The sequence below is a fragment of the Chiloscyllium plagiosum genome, unplaced genomic scaffold (assembly GCF_037043375.1).
Source record: "Chiloscyllium plagiosum isolate Xiang-an unplaced genomic scaffold, Cpla_swu_hap1 HiC_scaffold_47, whole genome shotgun sequence".
NCBI classification, from domain to species: Eukaryota; Metazoa; Chordata; class Chondrichthyes; order Orectolobiformes; family Hemiscylliidae; genus Chiloscyllium; species Chiloscyllium plagiosum.
Window position 1 is genome coordinate 6,033,163 of NW_028270185.1, and position 17,636 is coordinate 6,050,798.

The following is a 17,636-nucleotide window of genomic DNA, read 5'->3' on the forward strand; positions in this document are numbered from 1 at the left end:
CCAGGAAGGATGGATTGGCTTTGCAGGGAGTGCAGTGAAGAATGGATACCTGGGCTTCAAGGGTTTAGCTACAGAGAGACTACACAAACAGGGATTGTAACCCCTGGAATTTAGACTAAGAACAACAAAACTGAAGTTTTAAAGATGCGAGGGAATAGGGATCAATGAAGAGGATAAATTTCTGATGGTTGAAAATTGAGATCAATAGGTTTTGAGATACAAAGTGTTAGGGAATGTGGGGGAAACATGCATGCATGGAAATAGAATCCCTACAGGGTGGAAGCAGGTCATTCAACCCAACAGGTCCACTCCTACCCTCTGAAGAGCATCCCACCCACACTCACATCCTCCATGACGAGCCCACAGCTCTCTGGACACAATGGGCAGTGTAGCGTGGCCAATCCACCTAACCTACACATGCTTAGACTGTGGAAGGAAACCCACACAGACACAGAGAGAACGTGCAAACTCCATACGGACAGTCACCCGAGGATGGTTTTGAACCCGGGCCCCTGGGATTGTGAGGCAGTCATGTTAACCACTGAGCCACCATGCCATCCACAGTTAGATCACACGTCTTACATCATCCCACTGAATACAGGTGGAACAGGCTCGAGGGGCAGAATGGACTCAGAGCTCCTTTGTAAGTGGATTCAAAAGTAAATATCAAAGGGAAGTCCAATAGATTTGTAGGAAGGAGATAATCACAGGTCAATGGGGAGAGTAGCAGAAAGCAGGGGATTGATTAGATATATCTTTCAAATCGCTGGCAGCAGCACAATGGGCTGAATGGTCTCATACTGTCCTACAAAATGCTCCCATTGGCTCAGTAAAGAGACCCAGCAGTGGATAAAGTCCGACTAACATTGCACTGTAAGTTGGGTGGGATTGGTTAGCTAATACAAGAGAGACTTGTGAATACAATTCTTGCAGCAGCTGAGGTTAGCATAGAAGACTTATTCTCAAACATTCCCTTCGCCTGAGGTCTGGGGACCCTCAGGTTAAACTCATCACCTTCTGTCTCACTCTAATGAGAGAGTGGCCCTATGGCTTGCTAAGACAATGACAATTTTGACCTTTTATTGCAAATCCGTATCTGGTTTACAGAAAGATTGTTGACCAGAGGCCAATCAGCTTCATTTTGTCTGGGCCACACCTTTGAAAGAAGAACTCAGTGACTGCACAGCTTTATCCCACCCCGCACCCTCTTACAAATATATCCAGAGTGAACATTCACCCCAATAAAAGCAAAATACTGCAGAATTCTGCAAATCTGAGACAAAAACAGAGAATGCTGGAGAATGAGAATATGAAGTGTGGTCACTCTTGTAATGTCGGAAATAGATGGACAAAGTTAAAAATCACACAACACCAGGTTATAGTCCAACAGGTTTAATTGGAAGCACTAGCTTTCGGAGCGTTGCTCCTTCATCAGGTGATTGTGAGCAGCGCTCCGAAAACTACTGCTTCCAAATAAACCTGTTGGACTATAACCTGGTGTTGTGTGATTTTTAACTTTGTCCACCCCAGTCCAACACCGGCATCTCCAAATCGGGAATGGATACAGCAGTCAAGCCCCACAAGTAGCAATGTAGCAGTGACCAAATAAATTGCTTTTGTTTTGTGATATTGGCTGAGGAATTAATATTGGCCGAGACACTGGGGAGAGTCTCAACAAAATCAGAAAGTTAGAAATCACACAACACCAGGTTGCAGTCCTACGGGTTTAATTGGAAACACTGCTCCTTTATCAGGTGGTCCTGAAAGCTAGTGTTGCGTCCAATTAAACCTGTTGGAATATAACCTGGTATTGTGTGATTTTTAACTTTGTACACCCCAGTCCAACACTAGCATCTCCAAATCAAAATCAGAAATTGCTGGCAAAACTCAGCAGGACTGGCAGCATCTGTGGAAAGAGAAACAGAGTTAATGCCTCCCAGTCGGAAGCTATTCTGCAGGAGAATCACTTTAAATTTCAATCATTAACTCGGTTTCTCCCTCCACAGGTGTTGCCAGACCTGTTGGGTATCTCCAATAATTTCTGTTTTTGTTGCACTTTCAGGGGAGGGAAGAGCCCGGTGGTATTACTGCTGTTAATCCCGAGACTCCAAGTAATGCTGTGAGGAGCCAGGTTCAAGTCCTGCCAGGGCAGATGTTGGAATTTGAATCCTGTGAAAACCTGGAATGAAGAGTCTAATGATGACTACCTGTTGGAAAAACTCATCTGGTTCGCAAATGTCCTTTCGGTAAGGTAACTGCCATCCTTACCTGGTCTGGCCTACATGTGACTGCAGACCCACAGCAATGAGTTTTATTCTTAACTGACCCTTGCACAAATAGGAATGGGCAATAAGTGCTGGCCCAGCCAATGATGCCCATATCTGGTTAGTGAATAAAATTTTAAAAATTCACCCAACACCCTCTCCAGAATAAGTCACAATTCAATTTAATTGTGCTGGTTTTTAAAATCCCTTTCCTTCTTACATTTGGAAATCATTTACAATTTGACCGAGTTGAATTTTTTTCCCCCGAAATCTGGAGAGATAAAAGAAAGTAGGAAAGGCAGACTTACTTTGATAGCCCACTGCGGAGTGTAAGAGATCCATACCAGGGGCAGTGAGTGTCAGTCCGTTAACTGCGTAGTGGGGTTGCTTCATATAGGACATCATGCTGGTGAATTAACCCAGGATAAACCCTCTGGGCTTCTCTGGGTGTCTGAATCCCTCCGATTTATCCCACTCCAGCTGGACAGTAACTGCAGAGAGGCACAAGAGAGATGAGAATGACCCAATAGATTGTTACCAACAAAGCAACAGAAGGAGACAAGAAGAGCAGAAATTGCTGGAGAAACTCAACAGGTCTGGCAGCATCTGTGGAGAGAAAAACAGAGTTAACATTTTGACTCTCCTACAGAAATGTTGAGATTCTGCAGCATTTTCTGCCATTGTTTCAGATCTCCAACCTCCGCAGTTCCCTGTTTTATGAATGTGAGAATAGAGCATTCAGATCATGATTGATTAGATTACTTACAGTGTGGAAACAGACCCTTCCGCCAAACGAGTCCACACCGACCCTCTGAAGAGCAACCCACCCAGACCCACTCCTCTACACTTACCCCTTCACCTAACACTATGGGCAATTCACCATGGCCAATTCACCTAACCTGCACATCTTTGGATTGTGGGAGGAAACCCATGCAGACAATGTACAAACTCCACACAGACAGTTAGCCTGAGGCGGGAATCGAACCCGGGTTTACTAGCACTATGCAGTAGCTGTGTTAACCACTGTGCCACCGTAAATGGAACCATGACCCCATTTTAACCTTGACTCTATATTGTTGCATTTCCACAATAATTTTTCACCCCCTTGACTGTCCGAATCTATCTCCCGCTGCCTTTTAAAAAAGTTGAAATATTCTGCATTTTGAGGAAGGGAATTCTAACTCAACTTTGTATTTTCTTCCGGATTAGCACCTGGACATAAACTCTGACTGGCTATTGCCTCGAGATTAAAAGAAAACAATCATTATTTTTGGAAATGTTTGAAACCCTATTGGCCTTGTTTGCATTGAATAATTAAATCAAAGAATCCCAAACCAAAGCTAATGCCCACCCCTGTCGCTGAGTCAATCACAGACTGATGAGTCAGCGTTTGAGGTGGATCTAGACATGTTGGTCAATACAATTCCAAAATCGTTTCTCTCATCGCGCCTTCTCTTTGATTGTTTGTTGATTCGTTGTGGGAACTTGTGAACACCTTGCAATAACATGGGAAGCTCCCCCCAATTCGGTCTCCCACAACTTGCAGTGGACTGGGCTGGATCAATACTTGGAACTGGGAACAAGTTATTTTACAATTCGCATTTCCCAGTCTGTATCGGGTACGCATGTTCCAGTGATAATATACTCGATAATGTCACAACCTACCAACATAGTTACTCTGTCATGGTTGTGTAGCTGTTTACAAATATACTGCGGCAATATAATACAAGGCTGTGACTCGTTCTTTTTAATAAACAGAGGGAGGATGTGAAACATCGCTTAACTCTCAGTAAAATCATTAAGTTAAAAATAAACCACCTCAGAATTCGCTGAACAAGATCTGGCAGCATCTGTGGAGAGAGAAAACAGTTCGAGTCCAGCGACCCTTCTTCAGAACACTGGATTGGAAACATTAACTCTCCACAGACACACCTGCTGAGTTTCTCTAACAATTTCTGTTTATTTTGTTTCTGGTTTCCAGCATCTCTGAGATTCTTTGTTTTATTTTCTGTTCCTATTTTGCAAACAGGTCCTGCAGCTGCAGTCTGGAGGGATATTCCTGATGAAGGACTTATGCCCGAAACATCGACTCTCCAGCTCCTCGGATACTGCCTGACCTGCTGTGCTTTTCCAGCAATCCCCTCTCAACTCTGCAGCTTCAATCTCTCCATTGAAAACGGAACGATTTAAACAGATCCAATGACAAACACGGCCCTCTGTGGATGCTGGAGATCTCGTTTCAAATTAAAGTGTCAGTTACTCCCTCTGAATGTCGCTGATTCCATCAAACTTAAAAACTGGGGTTTTGGGGTGTTCTAGGGAGTGACTCGGTAAGGATGTAGACGCTTGTCCTGTTCCACTTTGGGGCAAGTCTGGGCTGACAAGTGATCCATCAGATACTAGGACAGGAGGGATTGCCCAGCCCAGTGTAACGCGTCCTGAGAGGGTTTTGGGGGGACAGTGATTATTTTAAATCCCATCGCAGCTGACGCTTTTTCATTTCCCCCAATTGAAGGATGGGAGAGAGGGAATTTCACAAAGACAGGGAATACCTTCGACAGCGATGTGGGGAGGTCGATAAGTACTCATGATTTGGAGATGGCCGCTGTTGGACTGGGGTGTACAAAGTTAAAAATCACACAACGTCATTTTAATTTTTAACAATGCGGGGAGGTTTGTTGCAATGAAGAGAAAACGTGCCGGAGATCAGGTGGCTCGGTGGTTTGGGAAGACACGTCGATCGGTGGCACAGTGGTTAACACTGCAGCCTCTCAGCGCCAGGTACCCGGGTTCGATTCCAGGCGGGTATGGCGTTTGCACATTCTCCTCCCACCCACAGTCCATGCTAAATAGCCTCATCGTGTTCTGCCTAGGTGTGTTAGTCAGGGATAAATAGAGGAATTGGCTCCTCCTCGGAGGGATTTATTGGCCCTGAAGGGGCTGTGGGGATTCAATGGTCAGGCCGCAGCAGCGGAAGAGGGAATTTAGCGTTTCGAGTCCAGCTCTTTCTGTGTCAGAGTTTGTTGCAAGGTCGGACACATTTAACAACAATAAGAGGCCACAGAAAAAAAATAAAAGCACTGGCCCACCCAGCAGGACATATTCGCCTGTGAGGAAAGATGTTAATTGAGAGATGACTATGGTTCAGAATCTCCCCGCTCCGTGAGGTCAGCGGGAGCAGGTATATTCCGACAGTGCGACACTGCAGATTTGTTTGTGTAAGACACAGGAGCAGAAATTAGGCCGTGCGGCCCATCGGGTCTGTTCCGCCATTCAATCATGGCTGATAGGTTTCTCAACCCCATTTTCCCGCTTTCTCCCTGTAACCTTTGATCCCCTTGACGATCAAGAACCTATCAATCTCTGTTTTAAATACACTCAAAGACCGGGCCTCCACAGCCTCCTGTGACAGTGAATTCCATAGATGCCCCCACTCTCTGGCTGAAGACGTTTCGTCTTATCTCAGTTCTAAAACGTCTTCCCTTTGCTCTGAGTCTGTGTCCTCGAGTCCTGGTCTCTCCTACCACTGGAAACATCTTCCCAACGTCCATTCTGTCCAGATTTTAAAATCACAGGTTATAGTCCTACAGGTTTATTTGGAAGCAGCGCCGCTCCTTCACCAGGTACAACCACCGAAAGCTGGCGCTTCCAAATAAACCTGTTGGACTATAACCCGGTGTTGTGTGATTTTTAACTTCATTCCTGGGACCATTATCATGAAGGCCCTTGGAACACACTCTAGGGCCAATACATCTTTCCTGAGGCATGGGGCCCAAAATTGCTCACAATACTCATAGCGTGATCTGTGTGTGTGTGAGAGAGAGACCAGCCTGTTCACTTTAACACTGAAGGAATAAATTACAGTACTAGATGTTGGACTCTGTGCTGAAAACAACAAATGCTGGAGATCACGCTGGGATTTCTGGCATTTTTTTTGTTTTCATTTCAGGTTAGCTCCAGAACACGCAGCAGCTGGCGAGACCGAGGGATAAACTCAACTCACTTTACTTGTTTACTCAACAAATTAATAATTAGACTACAAGTTGATCGATTTTGTTTCGCTGAAATTAGTTGTTGATTCCCCCCACCCCCGTAAAAGATACAGAATATTACCTCTGTCTTCAGACAAAATACCAATTACCACAATCGACAACAAATTCTGCCTTTCCTCCCTGACCAGAGAGCTCAGTACTCACCCGAGAAATTAATCCACCGTTTCTTAATGATATTCTAATTCTGGGAAGGTGACCCAGTCTTGGTTTCGAGAGGGTACAACACGCCGACTCTCTCTCTCTCTCGCTCGCTCTTCAAGGAAGAGGTGTCCATTCGCGGATAAATACCTCTGTAGTCCGCCCAGAGGGAAATTGCGCCTCCCCCCATGTGCGAGACGTGTCGAATTTGAACGCATTTTGTACATTACAGCGGCTAATCAGTCGTCCTAAGTGACAGACTGTTAATTTCCTGTCTGATCCGGGTTTGTGTGTATGTTAGAGGGGGAGGGCTGTTACAAATGGAATTTATCCCCCAGCCCCCTTCAGATAAAAGACAATTCAAAATTTTCAGGTAAACCACAGAACAGAGTTCTGAGGGGTTACAGTAGATTGACGTTTAAATAGAACGAAAAAAGCAGGCTGGAAAAAAAAAGTTGTCAGCATTTGGGGATTGGCCTTTTCGTAAAACAATATTAAGAAACGTTATGGGCCGTTTGTTTGTTGTCAAAATTTATTCTTAGAGTGAACAGGACAGTATTTAATTTCTCTCTCTCGCTCTCTCCCTCCTCCCCATCTCATCTTTATCTCCCCGTCTACCCACCTCTCTCTCCCCTTCTCCATCTTCCCCCTCTCTCACTCCACATCCCCCCTCTTTATCCACATCTCCGTCTCCCCTTCCTCATTTACCCTCCTCCACATCTTTATCTGTCCTCTCCCCAGTCTCCCCTCTCTCTCCCGCTTACCCCTCACTCCGTCTCTCCTTCTCTCCCCTATCTCTCACTCTCTCTCCCCCGCACTAATTCTCACCCTATTCTCTCTCTGTCTCGCCCATTATTTCTGTCCTCTCACTTGCTCATCACACTTAGTTCTCTCTCTCTCTCCTTCTCTCGCTCTTCACCCTCTTTCTTCCTCTCTCCTTCCCATATCTACCCACTCCTCACTCCCCGTCTCTCCCCTCTCTCCAAATCTCTCTCTGCCATCTCTATTTCTCTCCCTCGCCCCCATCTCCAACCGGCGTGATTCTCCTGAAGTTGGCAGTGTTAAACCCAGAAAAATATTACCACATCTCAGTCGGAATTGCAAAAATTAACTCCCCCTCCCCCAGCTTTAACTTTCAGGGACGAGAGACGGTAGAATGTGTAATTAATAAACAGACTAAAATAAACACTGGCCTTCACACCTGGGCAATTGTGTCGAGTCGATGTGTCCATTTAGCGCTGAAGTTGTCAGCACTTGAGATTCAAGTCAATAGATCCTTCAGTTTGCTGGGCTGGAGAGGGGTGGGGTGTTGGTGGTGTAGATTTAAATATCCCCGCCTCTCCAATTACTCTGTCCTTTCAAAGTAAAGCCCAGGAGCCGGGGGCTCCAGAGTAAAGCAGCTGCAGCAACATGCAAGGGAAGAAGTTACAGCCGACCACATATATACCACCATCAAATAAAGGCTGCCTAGGCTTTGTAAATTTTGGATTAGTGGTGCTGGAAGAGCACAGCATCAGGGATGAAGGGCTTTTGCCCGAAACGTCGATTTTCCTGCTCCTCGGATGCAGCCTGAGCTGCTGTGCTCTTCCAGCACCACTAATCCAAAATCTGGATTCCAGCATCTGCAGTCATTGTTTTTAACCTAGTCTTTGTAAAGGCAATCTTTAACATTAGCTCTTTGTGTGGATGAAAGGGGGGTTGGGGGAGTGAAAGAGAGAGAGAGAAAGCACCTCACACTCAGCCCGGATAGTGCTGCTTTTAACATATGAGGGATGTTTGAGGACACGGCAGAGTTTACAAGAATGGGGGGGGGGGGGGGGGGGGGGTTGTTCTGATTGAAACGTACAGAATACTGAACGGCCTGGACATTGGGAAGATGTTTCCATTGGTAGGAGAGACTCGGACCGGAGGGCTCAGCTTTAGAGTAAAGGGAAGACCCTTCTAGAACGGAGATAATGAGAAACGTCTTCAGCCAGAGAGTGGTGAATCTATGGAATTCACTGCCACAGGAGGCTGTGGAGGCCAGGTCATTGAGTTTATTTAAGACTGAGATAGATAGGTTCGTGATCGTCAAGGGGTACGGGAAGAAAGTGGGAAAATGGGGTCGAGAAACTTATCGGCTATGATTGAATGGAGGAGCAGACTCAATGGGCCGAATGGCCTAATTTCTGCTCCTGTGTCTTATGGTGAGATAATATTTGGGAAATCGGGGAAAATGCGTTTTGTAAGTAAATCAAGAGTTCACAGTCAGAAGGGTCTGGTCAAACACAAGAGACGCTGTGCTCCTTTAAGATAATATCCCCGAGCCGCTGAGATTACAGCGTTAAAACTTCACAACATTTCTCTGGGCCCCAACTTCGCCAGGTGACTATTCATCCTGTCACTACAGGGACTGATAGTGGAGTCATGAGGAGCATGTTACAGATATAACGACAAACACCAATCCCCACACCAAACATAAAACAATTCCGATTAGATTAGATGTAACAGCACTGGTGCAATTTGATTTTTACAGATACATGCAGGAATGTATTTTTCAACGCATGATCCAAATATATTTGAAGAATATTATTATTTATTTGTTATTAATCTAAATGTATTTGAATAAATTTGTAATTAATTCAACTTTATTTGAATACATTTGTCATTAACTCGAATTTATTTGAATGAATTTATCAATCCAAATATTTTACTAAATTAATTATTAATTCAACGTTATTGAAATATAATTGTTTTTAATCCAACTTAAAAAAAATTAATGTATTACTAATCCAAATTTATTTTAATAAATATATTTGTGTCCGAGGTATTTTAGTGAATGGCAGATTATTACTTTTAGTTAATGACATTCTAATAAGCTTACAGTCGGAGCGACTGTACAATATATACATCACAGAACACTTCCAACCTCATTTTAATTGTTTTTTATTTATGTATCTAATGTCACTTCAATTTGACTTGAAAAAATATTTCTCCTAACAAATTCCAATTATGTTTACTCTCGAAATAAATGAAGCGAACGCACTTGGAATGTTTTTCCGCAGTCGCTTTGAGACTTTAACCGGTTACATTTGTCAGGATTTTAACGCGAAGAGGTTTTCGAATAATTGTCATTTTAGAATTCTGAGCATTTTCAGTTTCCAGTTATTATTCTCTGTCACTAGTCGGTTGTTTTTTTTTCCGACAAATTTGCTTTTTGGGGGTTTTATATCAAATTCACAGCCATTCTGTAATGTTTGTAAAGTTGCTGCATCGTTCAGGAACGGGGCAAATTAAATAAGCAGCCCAGAAAATAGACTCGTTTCAGATCCATGGATTTGTTTTTTCTACCAAGAGCAGCCCTTTTGAAGGGTTGAGGTAAAGGGGGGCGATCTAATGTGCAAAAGTGTTCATTGTAAATAAACCTGAACCAATTTAAATTCAGAAATGGGTCTGATTTATTTTTGAAAGTGGAGTTGAACTGAAATTTAAAAATACTTGCACAATTTAAGAATGGCTTTGGGAACAACGCATCGAAATAAAATGTTGGTGAGTTTTTGTTTGGAAAAGAACAAGGACGTGAGGGTACTGACAGTAACAGAGAGTCAATAAGAGTGTCCAAATTTATGCAAATTGGGAAGTTATTCGATTAAGTTTGTGAAAGCAAAAACTTAGGGAAATTCGGCCAATCTACTTACCCATTCGGTTCATATCATGCCTGATTTGTCACTGATTTCGGATCAATTACTGGAGCACAATCTTCCTGGTCAAATACACACACACACAAGCAAAAGCAGAAATTGCTGGAGAAACTCAGCTGTCTATTTTCTAAAAAAAAAACTACACGTCTCTTTACCAACTCCCAGCAGAAGGGCTGGACGAGCGTAGCGCCAATGAACATAACTTTCACAAACTCAACACTGCTCACAATGCTGAGCAATTCGCCAGTGAAAATGCTTTGAAATCGAATCTCGGGAAAGCTTAGAATCGCTTTCATCCCCCTTCCCGCGTTCAGTCCTTTCTCAACATGGTCCAGTAAAACCTTACAAGAGACTTGACTCAGGAGGAGAGTGATATTTGAAACTTACCAGGCTTGGAAGCTGATTTGGTCTGTTCGGGAGGGGAGGAAAACGTTGAGAGTGACTCCCTCGGTCTCTAGCAATCGGGCCTGAAAGGACAGAAACATAACACAGGAGATTTTAGACACCGCAAACACCCCGTTTGGCAAGACTTGTTTTTCTTTGTAACTGGTTTGCTTAGAATTACCGAGCGTGATATTGTAAAGGGATAATACAGAGCTGTTTAATCGCAGCTGAAATATGGTTTAACCTTGTTAAAGACAAGCTTAAGGGAAGTGAGGGGAGAGTGCGTGGGATCTGGCTGCTATGTGTTCTGACGCAGACATCATACCCAATCATTACCTGCTCAAGCAGAGATTTAATCCAGTGGCTCCCTCTAACCCCGAGACTATGTATCCCAGTGTGAAGGTAGCTGGCGCCCCTCACCTCAATCTATCCATTTGCTTCCACTCCAAGAGGCTCCTAGGGGTGGTCATGTGCAATTTAAACCAGAGAACTGATCGCCACAGGTGTCAGGGACCGTTAATAACTGGGATTAATTCTGGAAATCTGAAATTAGAAAAACAAATTTGCTGTAGAAATTCAGCAGGTCCTGTGGAGAGAGAGAGAGAGAGTTAATGCTCCGATTCCAATATGACTTCTTCAGAAACGTTTTCACCTTCAGTCTCAGGTTCGGAAGAAGAGTCGAAAAATGTGTTGCTGGAAAAGCGCAGCAGGTCAGGCAGCCTCCAGGGAGCAGAAGAGTCGACGTTTCGGGCATAAACCCTTCTTCAGGATTACTGAAGAAGGGCTTATGCCCGAAACGTCGATTCTCCTGTTCCTTGGATGCTGCCTGACCTGCTGCGCTTTTCCAGCAACACATTTTTCAGCTCTGATCTCCAGCATCTGCAGACCTCACTTTCCCTCTGAAGAAGAGTCGTTGGATTGGAAACATTAACTCCGTTTTTTTCTCTCTGTCTCTACAAACACTGCCGGATCTGCAGGATTCCTCAAGCATTTTCTGTGCTCATAACCTGTACTGTTAACTCTGTTTCTCTCTCCACAGCAGCCGGACCTGCTGAGTTCCTCCAGCACTTTCTGTGTTCATAACCTGTACTGTTAACTCTGTTTCCCTCTCCACAGCAGCCGGACCTGCTGAGTTCCTCCAGCACTTTCTGTGTTCATAACCTGTACTGTTAACTCTGTTTCCCTCTCCACAGCAGCCGGACCTGCTGAGTTCCTCCAGCACTTGCTGTATTTACAACTTGCCATGTGAACTCTGTTCCTCTTGTCACGAGTCCTGCCAGACCTACAGCAATTCTCCGGAATTTTCTGTGTTTCTAACATGGAACATTAAGTCTGCTTCTCTCTCCATAGATGCTGGCAGCTCTGCTAAGGTTCCGCTGCATTTTCTGGTTTTATTTCAGGGGCGGCTCAGTGGCCTCACAGCGGCGGGGACCCAGACTCGATTCCAGCCTCGGGTGACTGTCTGTGTGGAGTTTGCACATCCTCCCCGTGTCTGTGTAGGTGAAGGTTAGGGTGAATTGGCCACGCTAAATTGCCCCATAGCGTTAGGTGCATCAGTCAGAGGGAAATGGGTCTGGGTGGCTTACTCCTCGGCGGGTCGGTAGTGGACTGGTTGGGCCGAAGGGCCTGTTTCCACACCGTAGGGAATCTCATCTATCTGCAGAATCTTTGCTTTAAACCCCAATTGCTAACGGGTCCCGTCTTCTCAACTGAAGCTTGTGCTGATCAATTCTTCCACACACACACAGTATTCTGGCCATGAGACAGAGTTGGGTGGAGAAATGAACAAACTGATCATATTTGAAAGAAAGACGTCTCCAGGATAAATCGGAGATGTTGTTCTCTGTGGTGGAAGGGATGATTACGGGGAGATTTGAGCCGTTTTCGATATCAGACGGGGTCTGGACACATTGGACAGGCAGAAACTGCCCATTGGTGGAGGGCTGGGGCAAATGGAGGCAGTGGACTCTGATGACAAACAGACAAGACGTGGTTAGGGCCCTGAATGTGCTGGAGCCAGATTCAATCGGAGCTTTCCAGAGGGAATTGGGAAACCTCCTGAGGTGGACAGAAATGTCAGCCCCATCCACTTGACTGGAGCAGTCTGTCTGGACCTAGCAAGGGCAGAGTGGCATTGCCAGATTTATTAATCCAGTGGGGATCCGGGTTCGAATCCTGCCACTAGAGATGGTGGAACTTGAACTCGATAATAACCTCGATAACCTTGAAACTAATTGCTGTTAAAAATCCATCTGATGCTACTCAGGGAAGGAAATCGGCCACCTTTATCTGGTCTGACCTTCTTGTGACTCCAGACCCACAGCAATGTGGTTGATTTATAACTGCCCTCTGGCCAGTGACACGCACACCCCACCTATTAAGGAAAAACACAGACGTGTTTTGACAGAGTCTGTATTGTTGCAAGGGGTTTGTGGGTTGATCTACTGAGGCCCTTACCAACACACCCCAGTCAGCAAACGCCAGGAGTTGGACTTGAACCCGGATCCCCTGTCTCAGAGACAGGGGCGGAGGGAGTGTTTGTGTGTGTTTGGAAGGGGAGGGGGAGAGATTCTGGGCGGGGGGCATGATCCGCCCCTTGTGCCTCACCTTCGATGTGAGATGACCGGTGTCCCAAAAGAGGAGATCCTTCCCCAGTCCCCCGAGCTCGGTTTAGCACCAAAGCCTTCCCCGGGGGCTGTCTCGCTGGGTTCAAAGCCCCCTCCTCTTTCTCTCCCCCATTTCTCTTGGCTATACCTGTCTGTCCCGTTGATTTTCAGGAGGACAGGGGCAAGAGACTGTGTGGTGGATGTGGACTGAAGGCGTGGAGCATTTCCGAAGTCCCACAGTGAGCCTGGACCAGATTGGGAGAGAAGTGGGGGGTGTTATCTTTCAGGGATTTTGGAGCGCTGGGCCGTAGTAAATCACCTGGATGTGGAAATCTGTTCTTTAGGGAAGGGGGAGAACGTGAGTGCAAGCATTTTGAGAGTGTCAGATCTAACTTGTGTTTTATCAAATTTAACACAAAAAAAATCCCATCGCACTTCACAACATTTTTACTCTAACGTTTCTCGAGAAAATAAGTCCAGTTACTGGGTTCTGAGAAGACTCGTACTGGGCCTGAAACATTGACTGTTTCCCTCTGTTGCCAGACCTGCTGAGTTTCTCCAGCACTTTTTGTTTCCGTTATATTCACTTGTCGGTCCTCTCATCCCCGATTTAAAACAGTTCTAAATTATTTTACTCTAAACTTACAAAGAAAATCTGCCTTTGCTTTCTGTTAGATCCCTCCCAACACATACCTTTGAGTAAAACAGTGCCGTGGAAGCTAAAGTAACGCTTACTTTTCAGTTTAATTTCATTCTTAAATGACTTAGTTATCCCATTAAGGACGGATTTGTATTTAACCCGACAAAAACATTTAAAGGAGCTGCTCATCATCCCGCTGCCAAAAAAGTACCACAGGGACCCCGGAATCATTACCTTTAAAAGGAGCACCAGACTTTGCTCTGGACAAAATATTCAGTTAAAATGTTGGAGAAACGGTTTTCTCATAAAAATTCTCTCAACGCTTTCCATTCCATCACATTCCGTTATATTCGATACTAAATCTGAGCGTGAACTTTTCTCAACAGAGCCTTCGACAGGACCCTCTCTCACCTCCTCCGTTCGGAGTTTGAGGAGAGCGAAATGCGCATTGGAAACGGTGGATGGATCTCTCCTGGTTGACAGTAATTCAGTGTCGGCTCACAGGGAAACAGAACGGGCTGGGTGAGAATCTGCCTGGGAATGGTCGCGACTGATTCGAGTGGGACACCCACTCGGTACCCCCACCACACCCCTCCCCCACACCCCTCCCCCCCACCCCCCGCCCAAGCTTCAGTCTGAGAAATGTTCACATCTCCAACTAGAGCTGCCTCCTCTCAATGTCACTGTGACAGCTCAGATGGTACTGTCCCACTCCACACAGAGAGACAGACAGATAAATAGATGGATAGAACGATTAAAAGAAAGAAAAAGTTGGAGACATACATAGATGGACAGATAGATAGATACATAGATGGATAAAGAGATAGACAGCTAAAGAGGCAGACGCAGACATAGATAAACAGACAGATAGGTAGATAGATAGATGGACAGATAGACAACAGACAAATAGGCAAAGTGCTCTGAAAGCTAGTGCTTCCAAATAAACCTGTTGGACTATAACCTGGTGTTGTGTGATTTTTAACTTTGTCCACCCCAGTCCAACACCGGCATCTCCAGATCATGACAGATAGATAGATAGATAGATAGATAGATAGATAGATAGATAGATAGATAGATAGATAGATAGATAGATAGATAGATAGATAGATAGACAGACAGACAGACAGACAGACAGACAGATAGACAGACAGACAGATAGATAGATAGACAGGCAGACAGACAGACGGCAGATAGACAAACGGACAAACAGAATGACAGGCAGACAGACAGATAGATTGAGAGGGAGGCAGAAAGATAGAGACACAGGCTGATAGACAAACAGACAGACAGACAGATAAATAGATAATTATTTTAATCAAATATATTCGCCACGGCGTTTGCGAATTCAGCGGAAACGATACAAATGAAACGAATGATCCTAATTCATAACAATGGTTAAAGTGAGGTTTACCTGATTAAAGGACTGGACAATGCTGAACTTTACTGAACACCAGTAATTCCAGCATCCCGCAGAATGCAGGTCTCAGTGCCACCTTCCTACCGATTGGCTCCGGGCCGGTCTGTCCTCCAACACTTATCCCGCCCCTGCAGCCCGGGTAGCCGGCCCAGAGCTCAGGGAGCCTGCGGTCACCCCCCAGTTCACGCTGGACACTGTCTCCGGGTGTCCGGGAGTCGTGCATTCGCCTCGGGGACGGCAGGGAGCAAAACCCAGGAGGGAAAATTACAGGCCGATTGGCAAATAAAACCAGCCCACCTTCCATCCCCTTTCAACATTTCTGCTTATGAATTATGTAAAAAAAAAACAGGCGCAAAAAAACAGAAAGTAGGAGGTAGAAAGCTAAATAGTTAAACCGCCAGGGATACGCTCACAGAAACTGGCACATGGACACTTCAACCTCTTTCGGGACAGTGACGGGGTCGATTAATGCTAATTCCTGGAGGGTCGCTAAAATAAGGGGCAACACAGTGAGGGGTATGAGTACAATGCTCCAACTTCAGTGTTTCAGGATTAATCCAAATTCTCAAAAGTGTCCTTAGAAGTGAAAGAAAAGACAAAAAAAGTAGACTTTTGTTTTTCAATCACCGTGCTATGACATTCTGGAGCCTGGATCCCCTAGTCCTGAGGTAGGGACATTACCCTCAAAACATCTAAAAAGCACCTTAAAATGCCATGGCAGAGTACTTTAATGGGATCAGTGTACTTGGTCAGCATATACATCATGGGCCGATCGGCCTGATTCAATGCTATACGTCTCTATGACTATACATGGCTAATATTTGCTGTTGACACTTCAGCCTGCAAGGAGCTGTGGAAAAAATAAATTAAAAGCGTTTTGGTAGAGATGCTACTGAGGATTGCATGTAACACTCTCCGGGAAAGCTACTGGGCTCAAAATATGAAAATCCCTGTCTTAATCGCCACAACTCCTCTCTCTCCCTCTTAATAAAAAAACCAAAACAAAACCACAGGGAGACCAAAGCAGCACAAGGCGGTGTTAAAATCTAGGGACTTTAAGTCTTTACAAATCATTTGATCAGGGACACTAAACCCCTTACATTAGGATCACTGATAAATAACCTGTAGCTGGAATTTTAAAAGTTAATTATAGTTTATCTGAAGCTAATGCATCTTACCTTGAGGTATAAATCTGCAGAGATTGATCCTGTTTTAGTTGGGCGCTGGACAGGGACCAGAGGAAGAGGTTGTGGACAAATGAGCGAGAGGAGTGGATATTCTTATTGATATGGATTCGTAACTCCTTTAATCCAGCCTGAGTGAGTCAAACACACTCACAGGGACAGGCTCCCAGAGAGAGGGGTAGACATACACACACACACACTCACAGGGACAGGCTCCCAGAGAGAGGGGTAGACATACACACACACACTCACAGGGACAGGCTCCCAGAGAGAGGGGTAGACACACACACGCTCACACATACACACACAATCACAAGAACAGGGTCCCAGAGAGAGGGACAGGCAGACACACACACATGCGTGCACGCGTGCACACACACACACTCTCTCTCTCTCTCTCACACACAGAGACAGGGTCCTGGAGAGACAGACAGAGGCACACACACACTCACAGGGACAGGGTCCCAGAGAGAGGGACAGACATGCACACACACACACAGACTCTCTCTCTCACACACAGAGACAGGGTCCTGGAGAGACAGACAGAGGCACACACACACTCACAGGAACAGGGTCCCAGAGAGAGGGGCAGGCACACACACACAAGGACAGGGTCCTGGAGAGAGGCGGAGACAAGACACAGACACACATACACACACACAGAGCCACGGATTGTCCAGGCCCAGCAGATGTCCAGGGGATTTATCCCGCAGAGCTCCTGCTGGCAGCCAACCACATTGAGAAAGCCGGGATTAGAGGCTGAGGGAGACACGAGGCGGGCAGCAGAGCCCAGGAGTAGCCTCACTGTCGGTGGGCAATTAGCAGGGAATTAGTGGTCAGGAATGTTAGCCCTGCCACAGCAGCAAGGGCAAGGCCACCAGACAGAGGGAGAGCAAATCGATACTTCCCCTGCCCATCCTTATCCTTACCCCTGGGAGAGTATAAACCCCCTCGTAGCCCCCCTCAAATATCCCAGAGAGAATGTAAACTCTCCATTGCCCTGAAACCCTAATTTCCTGGGTGAATATACACTCTCAAATTACCAATATTGTGTAATTAACAATCACAGCTTTAGAGGACTTGCTAATTACGGATAGTGTGAGGTTAATAGTAGGACTTTGGGCCAAGTGTGGCTATTGTAAAAGCTGAAAGTGATAGAATGGTGAGGTTGAAATCGATCAGCACAGTGTTTCAGCATCCTTTGAATGTGACGCCTGTAGATTTAGGAATTGATCAGCCTGTGTCCAAACTACACAGGCCACTCTCCCACT

The 17,636-nt window shown here is 45.4% G+C and overlaps 1 protein-coding gene across 6 annotated transcripts in view; it reads right to left on the reverse strand.

The window, feature by feature from the left end:
- LOC122542767 (homeobox protein otx5-like) overlaps window positions 1-17,010 on the reverse strand; it is a 43,352-nt gene extending 26,342 nt beyond the window's left edge. The window contains exons 1-3 of one of the 6 annotated variants that reach the window (XM_043680782.2): window positions 16,360-17,010; window positions 10,522-10,601; window positions 2,573-2,755 (exon numbers count right to left, since the gene is read on the reverse strand). In XM_043680782.2, the coding sequence (XP_043536717.1) occupies window positions 2,573-2,669 (97 nt within the window). In that variant the 5' untranslated portion in view covers window positions 2,670-2,755; window positions 10,522-10,601; window positions 16,360-17,010. Of the gene's footprint in view, window positions 1-2,572; window positions 2,756-6,460; window positions 6,576-10,521; window positions 10,602-10,699; window positions 10,775-10,938; window positions 11,062-13,998; window positions 14,291-15,175; window positions 16,135-16,359 lie in introns of those variants that run through there. The other 5 variants (XM_043680785.2, XM_043680784.2, XM_043680786.2 and 2 more) reach the window with 5 other exon arrangements.
- Between the last annotated feature and the right edge of the window lie 626 nt (window positions 17,011-17,636).